This window comes from Saccopteryx leptura, chromosome 6 (genome assembly GCF_036850995.1).
Source record: "Saccopteryx leptura isolate mSacLep1 chromosome 6, mSacLep1_pri_phased_curated, whole genome shotgun sequence".
NCBI lineage: Eukaryota > Metazoa > Chordata > Mammalia > Chiroptera > Emballonuridae > Saccopteryx > Saccopteryx leptura.
The window spans coordinates 143330165-143342514 of NC_089508.1; the positions used below are offsets into that span (position 1 = coordinate 143330165).

The 12350-nt window shown below is 39.8% G+C and overlaps 1 protein-coding gene across 4 annotated transcripts in view; it reads right to left on the reverse strand.

Moving 5' to 3' along the window:
* Window positions 1-12350, reverse strand: part of STARD3NL (STARD3 N-terminal like) — a 67238-nt gene that overhangs the window by 20332 nt on the left and 34556 nt on the right. For all 4 annotated transcript variants that reach the window (XM_066343448.1, XM_066343449.1, XM_066343450.1 and 1 more), the window contains 5 exons: window positions 11217-11294; window positions 8177-8254; window positions 6342-6395; window positions 6127-6244; window positions 4040-4135 (listed from right to left, as the gene is read on the reverse strand). In XM_066343448.1, the coding sequence (XP_066199545.1) occupies window positions 4040-4135; window positions 6127-6244; window positions 6342-6395; window positions 8177-8254; window positions 11217-11294 (424 nt within the window). The remainder of the gene's footprint in view (window positions 1-4039; window positions 4136-6126; window positions 6245-6341; window positions 6396-8176; window positions 8255-11216; window positions 11295-12350) is intronic.

Sequence of the window (12350 nt, forward strand, 5' to 3'; positions counted from 1 at the left end):
TTTGAAAAGATCAACAAAATTGACAAACCCTTGGCAAGACTCACCAAGGAAGAAAGGCACAGGACTCAAATAAATAAAATCCAAAATGAAAGAGGAGAGATCACCACAGACATCATAGATATACAAAGAATTATTGTAGAATACTATGAAAAATTATATGCCACCAAATACAACAATCTAGAAGAAATGGATAAATTCCTAGAACAATACAACCTTCCTAGACTGAGTCATGAAGAAGCAGAAAGCCTAAACAGACCAATCAGCAGGGAGGAAATAGAAAAAACTATTAAAAACCTCCCCAAAAATAAAAGTCCAGGCCCAGACGGTTATACTAGTGAATTCTATCAAATATTCAAAGAAGACTTGGTTCCTATTCTACTCAAAGTCTTCCAAAAAATTGAAGAAGAAGCAATACTTCCAAACACATTTTATGAGGCCAACATAACCCTCATACCAAAACCTGGAAAGGATGACACAATGAAAGAAAACTACAGACCAATATCTCTAATGAATACAGATGCTGAAATACTAAACAAAATACTGGCAAACCGAATACAACAACATATTAAAAAAATAATACATCCTGATCAAGTGGGATTCATCCCAGAATCTCAAGGATGGTTGAACATACGCAAAACGGTTAACGTAATACACCATATCAACAAAACAAAGAACAAAAACCACATGATCTTATCAATAGATGCAGAAAAGGCTTTTGATAAAATACAACACAATTTTATGTTTAAGACTCTCAACAAAATGGGTATAGAAGGAAAATATCTCAATATGATAAAGGCCATATATGATAAACCATCAGCCAACATCCTATTAAACGGCATAAAACTGAGGACTTTCTACCTTAAATCAGGAACAAGACAGGGTTGTCCACTCTCTCCACTCTTATTTAACGTGGTGCTAGAAGTTCTGGCCAGAGCAATCAGACAAGACAAAGAAATAAAAGGCATCCATATCGGAAAAGAAGAAGTAAAGGTATCACTTTTTGCTGATGATATGATCCTATACATCGAAAACCCGAAGGACTCCACAAAAAGATTATTAGAAACAATAAACCAATACAGTAAGGTCGCAGGATACAAAATTAACATACAAAAGTCCATAGCCTTTCTATATGCCAACAATGAAATATTAGAAAACGAACTCAAAAAAACAATCCCCTTCACGATTGCAACAACAAAAAAAAAATACCTAGGAATAAACATAACAAAGAATGTAAAGGACCTATATAATGAAAATTACAAAGCATTGTTAAGAGAAATCGAAAAAGATACAATGAGATGGAAAAATATTCCTTGTTCTTGGATAGGAAGAATAAATATAATCAAAATGGCCATATTACCCAAAGCAATATACAAATTTAATGCAATTCTCATCAAAATCCCTATGAGATTTTTTAAAGAAATGGAACAAAAAATCATCAGATTTATATGGAACTATAAAAAACCCCGAATAGCCAAAACAATCCTAAGGAAAAAGAATGAAGCTGGGGGCATTACAATACCTGACTTTAAACTATATTATAGGGCCACGATAATCAAAACAGCATGGTATTGGCAGAAAAATCGACACTCAGACCAATGGAACAGAATAGAAAGCCCAGAAATAAAACCACATATATATGGTCAAATAATCTTTGATAAAGGGGCCAACAACACACAATGGAGAAAAGAAAGCCTCTTCAACAAATGGTGTTGGGAAAACTGGAAAGCCACATGCAAAAGAATGAAACTCGACTACAGCCTGTCCCCGTGTACTAAAATTAATTCAAAATGGATCAAAGACCTAAATATAAGACCTGAAACAATAAAGTACATAGAAGAAGACATAGGTACTAAAATCATGGACCTAGGTTTTAAAGAACATTTTATGAACTTGACTCCAATGGCAAGAGAAGTGAAGGCAAAGATAAATGAATGGGACTACATCAGAATAAAAAGTTTTTGCTCAGCAAGAGAAACTGATATAAAAATAAACAGACAGCCAACTAAATGGGAAATGATATTCTCAAACAACAGCTCAGATAAGGGCCTAATATCCAAAATTTACAAAGAACTCATAAAACTCAACAACAAACAATCCAATAAAAAAATGGGAAGAGGACATGAACAGACACTTCTCCCAGGAAGAGATACAAATGGCCAACAGATATATGAAAAGATGCTCAGCTTCATTAGTTATTAGAGAAATGCAAATCAAAACTACAATGAGATACCACCTCACTCCTGTTAGATTAGCTATTATCAACAAGACGGGTAATAGCAAATGTTGGAGAGGCTGTGGAGAAAAAGGAACCCTCATTCACTGTTGGTGGGACTGTAAAGTAGTACAACCATTATGGAGGAAAGTATGGTGGTTCCTCAAAAAACTGCAAATAGAACTACCTTATGACCCAGCTATCCCTCTACTGGGTATATACCCCAAAACCTCAGAAACATTGATACGTGAAGACACATGTAGCCCCATGTTCATTGCAGCACTGTTCACAGTGGCCAAGACATGGAAACAACCAAAAAGCCCTTCAATAGAAGACTGGATAAAGAAGATGTGGCACATATACACTATGGAATACTACTCAGCCATAAGAAATGATGACATCAGATCATTTACAGCAAAATGGTGGGATCTTGATAACATTATAAGGAGTGAAATAAGTAAATCAGAAAAAAACAAGAACTACATGATTCCATACATTGGTGGAACATAAAAATGAGACTAAGAGACATGGACAAGAGTGTGGTGGTTACCAAGGGTGGGGGGAGGGAGGACATGGGAGGGAGGGAGGGAGAGAGTTAGGGGGAGGGGGAGGGGCACAGAGAACTAGATAGAGGGTGGCGGAGGACAGTCTGACTTTGGGCGAGGGGTTTGCAACATAATTTAATGACAAAATAACCTAGACATGTTTTCTTTGAATATATGTACCCTGATTTATTAATGTCACCCCATTACCATTAATAAAAATTTATTATAAAAAAAATAAATAAATAAATAAAATAAAATAAAATAAAATAGGAATAATGAATGAGACATTTACATCAAAGTGGGTGTGAGATTGTTATATTTGACACTGCTCTCTGGTGGCAGATTGTGAGAAGGCAACTACGGGGGGAGACAGGCTATTGCAGAAACAGAAGAAATGCTGAATTCAAGTTCAAGATCAAATTAAGTGGTACTCATAATTTCACTCGCATGTGGAATCTGATGAACAAAGTGAACTGTAATGAGAAAAACAGCAAGACTCATAGAGAGCAGGATGAAACCTGTATGGGGGTGCTGGGGGCTGGAGTAAGAAAAGAGGAACAAAGAGAATCACTCATGGACGCGGACAACAGTGTGGTGGTGATTGCCAGGTGGGGACGAAGGGCAGAGTGGGAGGAAGTGGAGGAGGATATGGGGGTTAAATGGTGATGGAAGGAGGCTTGACCTGTGTTGGTGAAAACAAAATACTGTGTACAGATGATGTGTTGAGGGTTGTACACCTGACACCTGAATAATTTTGTCAACCAGTGCCACCTCAATAAATTCAATGAAAGTAAAAACAGAAATTAAGTGTAGAATGTGAAGGTTATAAAGGAAGCAGAAAAAGGAGGATCAAACGGCTCAGTTAATGATTGTATGTGAGCCAAGAAAGGGGTGGATCCCAGTAAGGCTCTGGTTTCTGACTTGGGAAATTGGGTAGACAGTGCTTCCATTTTTAGACACAGGAGATCTGGGGAGCATCAGTTTAGGGGTGACAGGTCATAAAGAGAGCACCGAGACCCCTGTGCTTCCCGGCCTGACTTCTAAGACGCAGGTCACAAGCCGCAGTGTCTCTGGCCCTGTTGCATTTATTGTTCTATCTCTGAGTCTCACCACTGCTCACATTCAAGACCACAACTTAGCTATTTTCATATCCGAAATGCCAGATATGTTAAATGTTTTATAAGTGTTTTAAGAAGTAGAGGGATGGAAGGAGGAGAAAGACAGGGAAAAACAAGCTTTTGAATAATAGACAAAAATACAAATGATAGTGAACTTATTTTACCTGCTTCAGATTCAGGAGGAGAATAAAACTGACCATCAGAAAGACCCCCAGGTATCAGTGCCGCCCTCTCCGAAGCATCCTGAACTATCCGGAGTCCTGGAAGAGAAAAAATTCAGGTGCTGGAAATAATGTCTCTGCTCTGGTAGCTTCTTGGCAACATTAACCACAATAAAATGATTTTAATGTTTACATTTTTATAAAAAATCTTAGCAAGAAGAGATACTTTGAAAATATTTAAACTAAAAAAATAATATTAATAAACTATGAACCTGTATTTAAGAAGAGATTCCAATTAGTTTAAAAAGCTACCTCCTGTCACTCACGTAATTCTCTGACTCAGTATTCACAGCATCTTCCCTTGAGAGTAACTTCCTCCCTATGGAAACCAACATCAAAACCAAAAGAGAAGACAAAACAAAAACCTGGTCGGTTCATACAAATGGTTGTGGTCTGCAGTCTGTATTTGGTTGGAGAAATGCCAGTGTAAAGCATAATAAATGGTTAGGCTTTGAAAAATATATAAAGAATAATTAGATGGTGAGGAAATCTTTATCCCGTAAAAAGATCCTCTGAAATGAAGGGTATTGAAAACACAGACACGAGATGAAAAGGAAGCACGATGTAGACACCTGAGGAGAGAAGTCACCAGAAATGAGTGTTCTCCTGAGTAAACCTGAGCTAATGAGAAAAAGTCGAGCCACAACCAGCCAAACAGTAGGTACCAGGTATGTGTGCGAAACAAGCTGCCGACAGTGAAAAGAGATGCCGCTGTCCAATTTCCCATTCACTGTGTGTTCTGCTTATTAATTACTTTGAATTTGGTTTAATCACATTAATAGTTCTTCTTTCAATAAAATTCCATTTGATCTTTATATTTTAAAAAACGACTTCCATGAACCTTCTTTGTCCCTTCTCCACAATATGTTTTCATTTAGGGAAAAGGAGGCACAGGATAGGTACAGTTTGGTCTGATTAATGTGTTTTAAAATCTACTCTTGAATAATTCTTTCCTTATAGATTTTGTCCCTGTAAATGAGACTTTCCAAAAGAAAACCATTTGCACAGTTATTTTCTTCTGCTGTTCCCTGAGGTTATAATCATGTTTAGCATTGCGTAAGACATGAGACTGTTTTTCCTCTTAGGCAGGGCAAACAGTCAGATGACTGACAGAACATAAACACAGCATGTCTGAAATCTGTCTCAGTCTCTGAGTTGAGCTTTGAAAGGATCATTTCCGAGAGGGAGAGTGGAGTGTGTGCACTTCGTCTAAAGCCATCATTTAGAAAAGAATTCCAACCCAGTAATTAATCATAGTCCTCAATGAATCTCTTGGCCTTCCTAGTCAACATCCAATGATGCTCAAAGCCACACAGGGAGATGACAACAGCTCTGGTAGAACTCATGATTTCACAATGCCAGCTATCACTCAGCTACTCAGAGGAGACTGGGGCAGCCTGATGGCTGAGCATTTCCCTGGCTTGCTGTCTTCCTCCTCCGGAACTCCATCTTCATCACTGACCTACCAGCAGTTACACTCTGGGCGCTGCTCTGATTATGGCCCATTCAAAGCCACTAGCTCTATCAGGAGCCATGTGAAACTGTGAAGAAGCACTGAATTTTAGAATTGCTCACTCAGTTAACCTAAAATTGTTCTATGTTTCTCTGTCCCGAAACAAGAGTTCTGTTTAGATGCACAAATGTCTAGTGTCCTAAGAGCCTTACTGATAGGAAGGAAAGGTTAACCTGTCTGGGGAGAAAGAGGCATTGGCTATTTTTGTTGTTGGATGTCTTTTTCACCAGTGTTCACACAGCTGGAGGAGCCACATTCTGTCACTATGCTTTCATCCATTCCTCTTGCATTTTTCAAAAACTGAACTTTATTGGGTGGATAGCAGTTAATAAAATTTTATCACCCAACCCTGCTTGTGATTTCTGCTATACCCACTAAAGAAAGAAAGGCGACACCATGACCTGCCTGACACCACTTCACCCCTCAGCTCCACTCAAACGTTTCAGAGCTCCACAGCTCCACACCAAGCCCCACTCCACACCAAGCCAGCCCAGGAGGCCAGCTGAGAGAAACGTACTGTTTTCTTCTTCTGCCTCTTGAGGTAACACTTTGAAATCCAAGAACCATGTCTCGATCCAGGCGAGGATGAATGAAATGATGGGCAGCACATATCCGAAAGCCCCTTGAGAGAAAAGCTGTAAGAACAGATGCTATCAGCTGAGGGAATCTCTCAATGGAGAACGAGGCTCTGTCATTAGGGATGGCATTGTTAGAAAAAGTGGTAGGCAGTACCTTTGAGAGGATCACTTTTGCTAGTAAAAAGGCACTGGTCACTGCTGTCGTCAACTGAAAGACAAATAATTCGGTGCCATTCAAATTAGACATTGTACACTGTAGAGGCACTTCCTCATACCAGAGGCCCACATGAGCCAGAAGCACACAATGCCTGAAAACGCTGTGCTCGGCTGGCCTGGCTCCTTCCTACATCATTCTATCTCTACCCTACTTCCACACTGGGGCAGTGGGCATCTATGTTGCACCCAAGCCCTGACTGCCTCATGTGGCATTTTTTCTCCCACATTTTTGCAGGCTGGTGTGTAGGGAAAACTAAGTTTTATCCAAAGACACTATCACCACAGAAGAAGAGACCATGAAATACAGAAGCAGGGCTCCCCCTTAGGGGTTGGGATTACCCCCAAGGACTGGCCCTCATCACTCCATCCTACAACTAAGATTTGTAGCGATATGAAACCACAGAATGGAGGTGGGACATCAGGTGTCATGCTCAGTAAGTATTAACAAAGTAGCAGAGTCAGTATTTGTTAGGAGACAGACACACACCTACCCAGAATAAGCCACTGGCAGAGGAAGCAGTATGCACTCTGACACTCATTAACTTTATAGGCTGAAATAAATGCTCTTTAGGTGCCAGCTGGCTTCTCCCAGCTGCCTTGACCCTCTCTGCAAATGTTTTTAAAAATAAAAATCAGAAACAATAAAATGAATGTGCTAAATCTGACCTGCCCTTTTGATAATTTACAATCAGATATTGAAGATACTTTCTTAAAACTCCCATTGAATGTCAACCACTTTTCTGAAAGAAACATTGAGACAGATGGATTGACAAAACTGATGCATATTACACAGACTCAAATGAGGGACTATTGTAGAAAATTTGGGATAATCATGACAGCTATGTGATACTGGCAAAAGCAGATTCAAGGCCAGAAATCAAGTCTGGCTAAAACTGTCAGCCCATATCCATGAAACGTAGGCTTGTGGCTCAACTGATGGGCTGTTGATTCTGTGGATGCTCAGAGGAGATGCCTAGGCAGAGATGGCCCCTGGGAGGCTCTATCCTCCGACTGCTGCTGGATAAGCCCTTGCCAACCACACACAGACCAAGCTCTCACACTCAGAGTTAGGACCATGGGTTATTCCCAAGCAGTATTCCCCTCATGCACCTGCCAGAGTGGAACTCTCAAAAAGGTGCATGTTCAGAAGTCTCTGGAAATGGCAAAAACAATTCAGGGAGAAGTGCTTATAATTCTTCTCCCAATCAATAATTTTTTAGTGAGGGTGAATAGCATGTGCCAAATGTCTCCGCCAGATGCAAGGGAACTGAAATGAGTGAAAAGGCCACTGTCTTTAAGAAGCCTAAAGGCAAATATAAAATGGGACAGAAGAGCTTTTTCCTTTAAGATTGGAGGAAGGGGAATAAAATAGGGAGGAAGACAATAATCAAAATAAGCAGGGAACAAGTCATGAAAAGTCACCAAGCAGTTTCGACCAACAGGAAATTGTCTAGCTTTCTTTGTGACAGAGGTACTGATCTTCTCTGACTGTAAAAGAAGATGAGGGTGGGCTGATGCTTGGCCAATAATACTGCTGGGCCTCTAGACTTCTCACTTGGCTCAATATCCAGACAGGCAAAGCGAGTTAGTCACAACCACAGAAAAGCAACCCTGTAGTGTTAAACCTGTTGAAGTGTGGAAGAAAGGGGATTCAGAACAGCTAGCAGGATTCCAGCCAGATGAGCAGCACCTCTTCTCCCAGCGCAGGCCCACAGTGGACAGCCCACAGCTGCCGGCACTGGAGGAGACGACCCCTCCACCAGGTGTACTCACCGCGATTGCCCACCAATGGCGCAGTCTGCAGACGGCATAGGCGAGTATTAACACTTTGAATCGGAAAACTGCCAAAAGCTGTATTAAAATAAACAAGTTTTTAAAATATATATACAAAAAGAAGTAGTACAGTTTTATGAAGAGTTCATTCACCAAAGTGCCTTCATTACTCAGCTTTAGCTAAAGACAGGCACAAACCGGTATGGGTCTATAGACCAGCATTTGAGATTTCTGCTGTAAAATTTACGTAATACCACCCAAATTAGGATTCAAATCAACTTCTCATCCTCACCAAAAGAACATACAATTAAATATTTGTTTTCCCTTTCTATTTGAGTCCACATATACGTCTGATAAACTTTTAAGATTGGAAAAAGTTTTATGAAAACTTCAGGCACAAATGCTCACTTTTGGAAGATACTAGGCAGGTTTTCAGTAAAGTCCACTATGAAGCTCTGGGTTACTGGCAGAGTCTGGCCTAACTCAGTAAATACTATCTGATTATTCAGGGTGGTCTGGGACTTTGTGAAACCCTTCAAGTGTATTGTTATCTCATGTAATCCCCACCAGAACAACCACATGAGTCACTACTATCATTAATCCTATTCAGATAAGATGGATAGAAAAATTGTCCCAAACCACACAACTCCTTAGTGCGGAGCTAGGTTTGAATCCAGGCAGCCTGACTGCAGAGACCAGGTACTTAACCACTACACTACAGCTGTCTTAGTAACTCTCATCTACTAAGAAATAAACATAAAATAAAATTTTACCAATTCTGTTTGGAAAGTATGCTTATTCTGAGTTGGGAGAAGTCAGGCTGACTCTTAAACTCAGGGTGTAGTCTGCCAGAAATTCCTCACTAATCAGAATTGTGCTAAAGGCAGAACTTTTTTGCTGCCACTGGCCAGATAACCTCACTTAAGATCCTTTTACACAAATGAAGTTCACAGGTAATATTTGTTTTTAATTTGCTGCTTTCATTGAAAATGTGTTTTCCAACAATCTTCTGAACATTTAGATGCTCAATTCATTCCAACCTCTATCTCTGCATTCTGGACTTGGCAAAAGTGCCAGGCTTTACCCTTCTGTCTTGAAGCTTTCCTGACACCAAGGTTTCCTGGAGGCTGTGCCCATTTCCTAGCTCATGCATGACAGTCTTTCCAATCTGCAAATGGGCCATCCCTGTTAGTCCAGCAACTTGCTAAGCATGGAGTACAGACAACCAAAGGAGATCTCACCAGTGGACTAATCTGGCTTCCTGACAATTCCTTATTCAGGCAATTTAAGGATAAACGCAGCAAAGAAAATAAGAGAAAAAAAGAAGAGAAAAAAATCAATTTTGTTGCTTCTATGCCAGTATTTTCAAAAGTATCAAGAAATTTGAGATACAATATGTTCTGCCACCAACTTCAATGATGTAGGGTAGGTCACGGCATGGAACCATGACATTCAATTTCTTCATTTGGAAAAATAAGGGGAATAAACTACATTAGTGGTTTCCCAAATATTTTCAACATACTATACAGAACCCTAACACACTACGTAGGTAAGAATGAACCCTAACATACTATACAGATAAAAAATAAACCCTAATCTGTGCAGATAACAGGGGAACTAATCAGGCTGTAAGGAGGTGATGACAAGGAGGTGATGACTTCTGATGTCTACTTACGGGGCAATCCGCTTCCTTCCACATATACACTTCTAAAGGCCCTTCAAAGTCAAGACTTTTTAGAGTAGTTTGAAACCCATTAAAAAATCACTAAAATTCTCAACCCAAAATAGTGATGATGAGAGTGATTGCAGGTGGTTCTTGAAGCTTCTAGGGTGTACCCATCACTGGGCCAAGAGTTCCATGTTTTATTTCATCACTTTTCAGAATGATGATCTCATTTTAAATACTGAGGAACCTGAAACTTAGATTTAATCTCTTCGAAGATATACAACTAGTAATAGTGTTGTAAATCAAACCCAGATTTTCTGAGGTCAACTTGTCCTACTTGTAACTATTGTGTATACCAGGGGTCAGGAACCTATGGCTCACGAGCCAGATGTAGCTCTTTTGATGGCTACATCTGGCTCGCAGACAAATCTTTAATAAAAAAAAATAATAACATTAAAAATATAAAACATTCTCATGTATTACAATCCATTCATTTCCTACCGCTCATGTTCATGGTTGCGGTGGCTGGAGCCAATCACAGCTGTCCTCCGGGACAACACCAAATTTTTATTGGATAATACATAACATACACGGGTCGTTGTATGGCTCTCATGAAATTACATTTTAAAATATGTGGCGTTCATGGCTCTCTCAGCCAAAAAGTTTCCCGACCCCTGGTGTATACAGTTTAAAAGACAGTGAATAAAGGAGTAAAAATGGATTTTGGGGAATGTTTTGTGAACTTTAATTGCCTATGCTGTGTCTAATACAATGTTAATATCTGATTTACTTATACTAAAGAGATACCATGGAGATGTGTATGAACCCTAATCAAAGTCACAGAGTGTCAAGCATTGATGTAAATAAAATGGATGCCTCATCTATAGATAATTCCATCTATGTAATTCTACAGCTGACTTGATGTTGCCCTAGATTACCAATATATAACTAACCTCAAATTCTATTAGAGTAAAATAAAACACACTTATTAAAAATACAAAGAAATCTATGTCAAGGCAGAAAAACTACATTTTCACGTGTTGTTATACAAACAGGTAAACTTTTCTTTCAGTGATTAGTATCAACATTTCTATATCAGCCATTTGAAAAAATAAAGGTTTTTCTCCAAGAAAATCAGAATGGCTTCTTCAGCTGCTTCCCTTATCTCTCGTTAATCTTTTATTTCTTTGAGATGACCAGACAGTGCCCTGGAAAGGGGAACGAGAACACAGAGCCGGCAGTGACTAAGGGGAAGGAAAAGACACTCTTCAACAGAGGAAAACACTGCACAGAACATGAAGTCTACTGAGAGGAAATCTGACTGTGGTCAGTTCTGTCATATCTGAAATAAATTGTATAATAGAAAATACTTACAAATATGTCAAAATAAGAAGAGTAGAAGTCATACCGCACCACCTCCTTCTCTAATGTGTTCTTAATGCCTCCATTTACCTAGGTAGGAGAGAGAGAAGTGAAAATGAAGAGAGATTTATATGTGAAAGGAATACAAGAGAGCATACAAGTAAGGTTACAATACATTTTTCTGCCTGTCTTCTCAGAATCCAGAAATGCTAAAATATAGAAGGACCCTCATACTTCTAATAGAAAAATGCTGAATAACATTTAGCACTTAATTTTGAATTCACTCAAAAAATATAAATGTATAATAAAAAACAATGACATTTTTGCAGTTCATAGTTTGGCAAACTAAAATTTTAAATAAATAAAAAGTCTTCAAACTTTATCTGAAAAGAGAAAACAAATCTTTAGCCCAAACTTAAAAGCTTATGAACAGAGAGAGACAAGATGGCGCTGGAATAGGCGGACATACCAACATCTACCTCCCAGAACCAAAGTGAATTACAAACTAATTTTAAGAACTATCATCTGGAAAAACCAACATTGGACTAAACTAAGAGGACTCTTCAACCAAGGAACACCGAAGAAGCCACACCGAGACTGGTAGGAAAAGCGGAAACGTGGAGAGGGCTGCCCAGCTCCCCGAAGCGAACGGCAGCAGGGAGAGACTCGCGTGGCAGGAAGTGAGTTTTGCAGAGAGGAGAAAGGGTCCTGAGCCCCAGGAACAAAGCCCCAGCCTGCAGCCCCAGAGCCCAGAAGAGGCGTAAGGACAGTATTTAGCTGGAAACAAGTCAGGATACTGTTTGTGAGAAAGAGTCTGATTTCTCAAACCCAGGATCCTTCTTAAAGGGACTGTGCAGAACATCTCTCTCACAACCACTCACCCGGGGCTCCTGGGGATGGGGGGGAGAAAGGAGAGGACCAGAGTAACAGGAAGAGAGTGTAATCTAGGAGGCACAGGGAGAAACATTTTGGGAGATAGCCACCCTAATCCCTGGGACAAGTCACTCCCCAAAGCTGAAGTGAATATTTCCCCTGGAAACAGCAATACCAGCAAAGGGAAGCAGGAGAGCAGCCAACAAGCTCCCCCGCAGCACTCAGAGCAGAGTCACATAGAAGGAGGGAGCTTTTGGGTCTACAGTAGTGAGT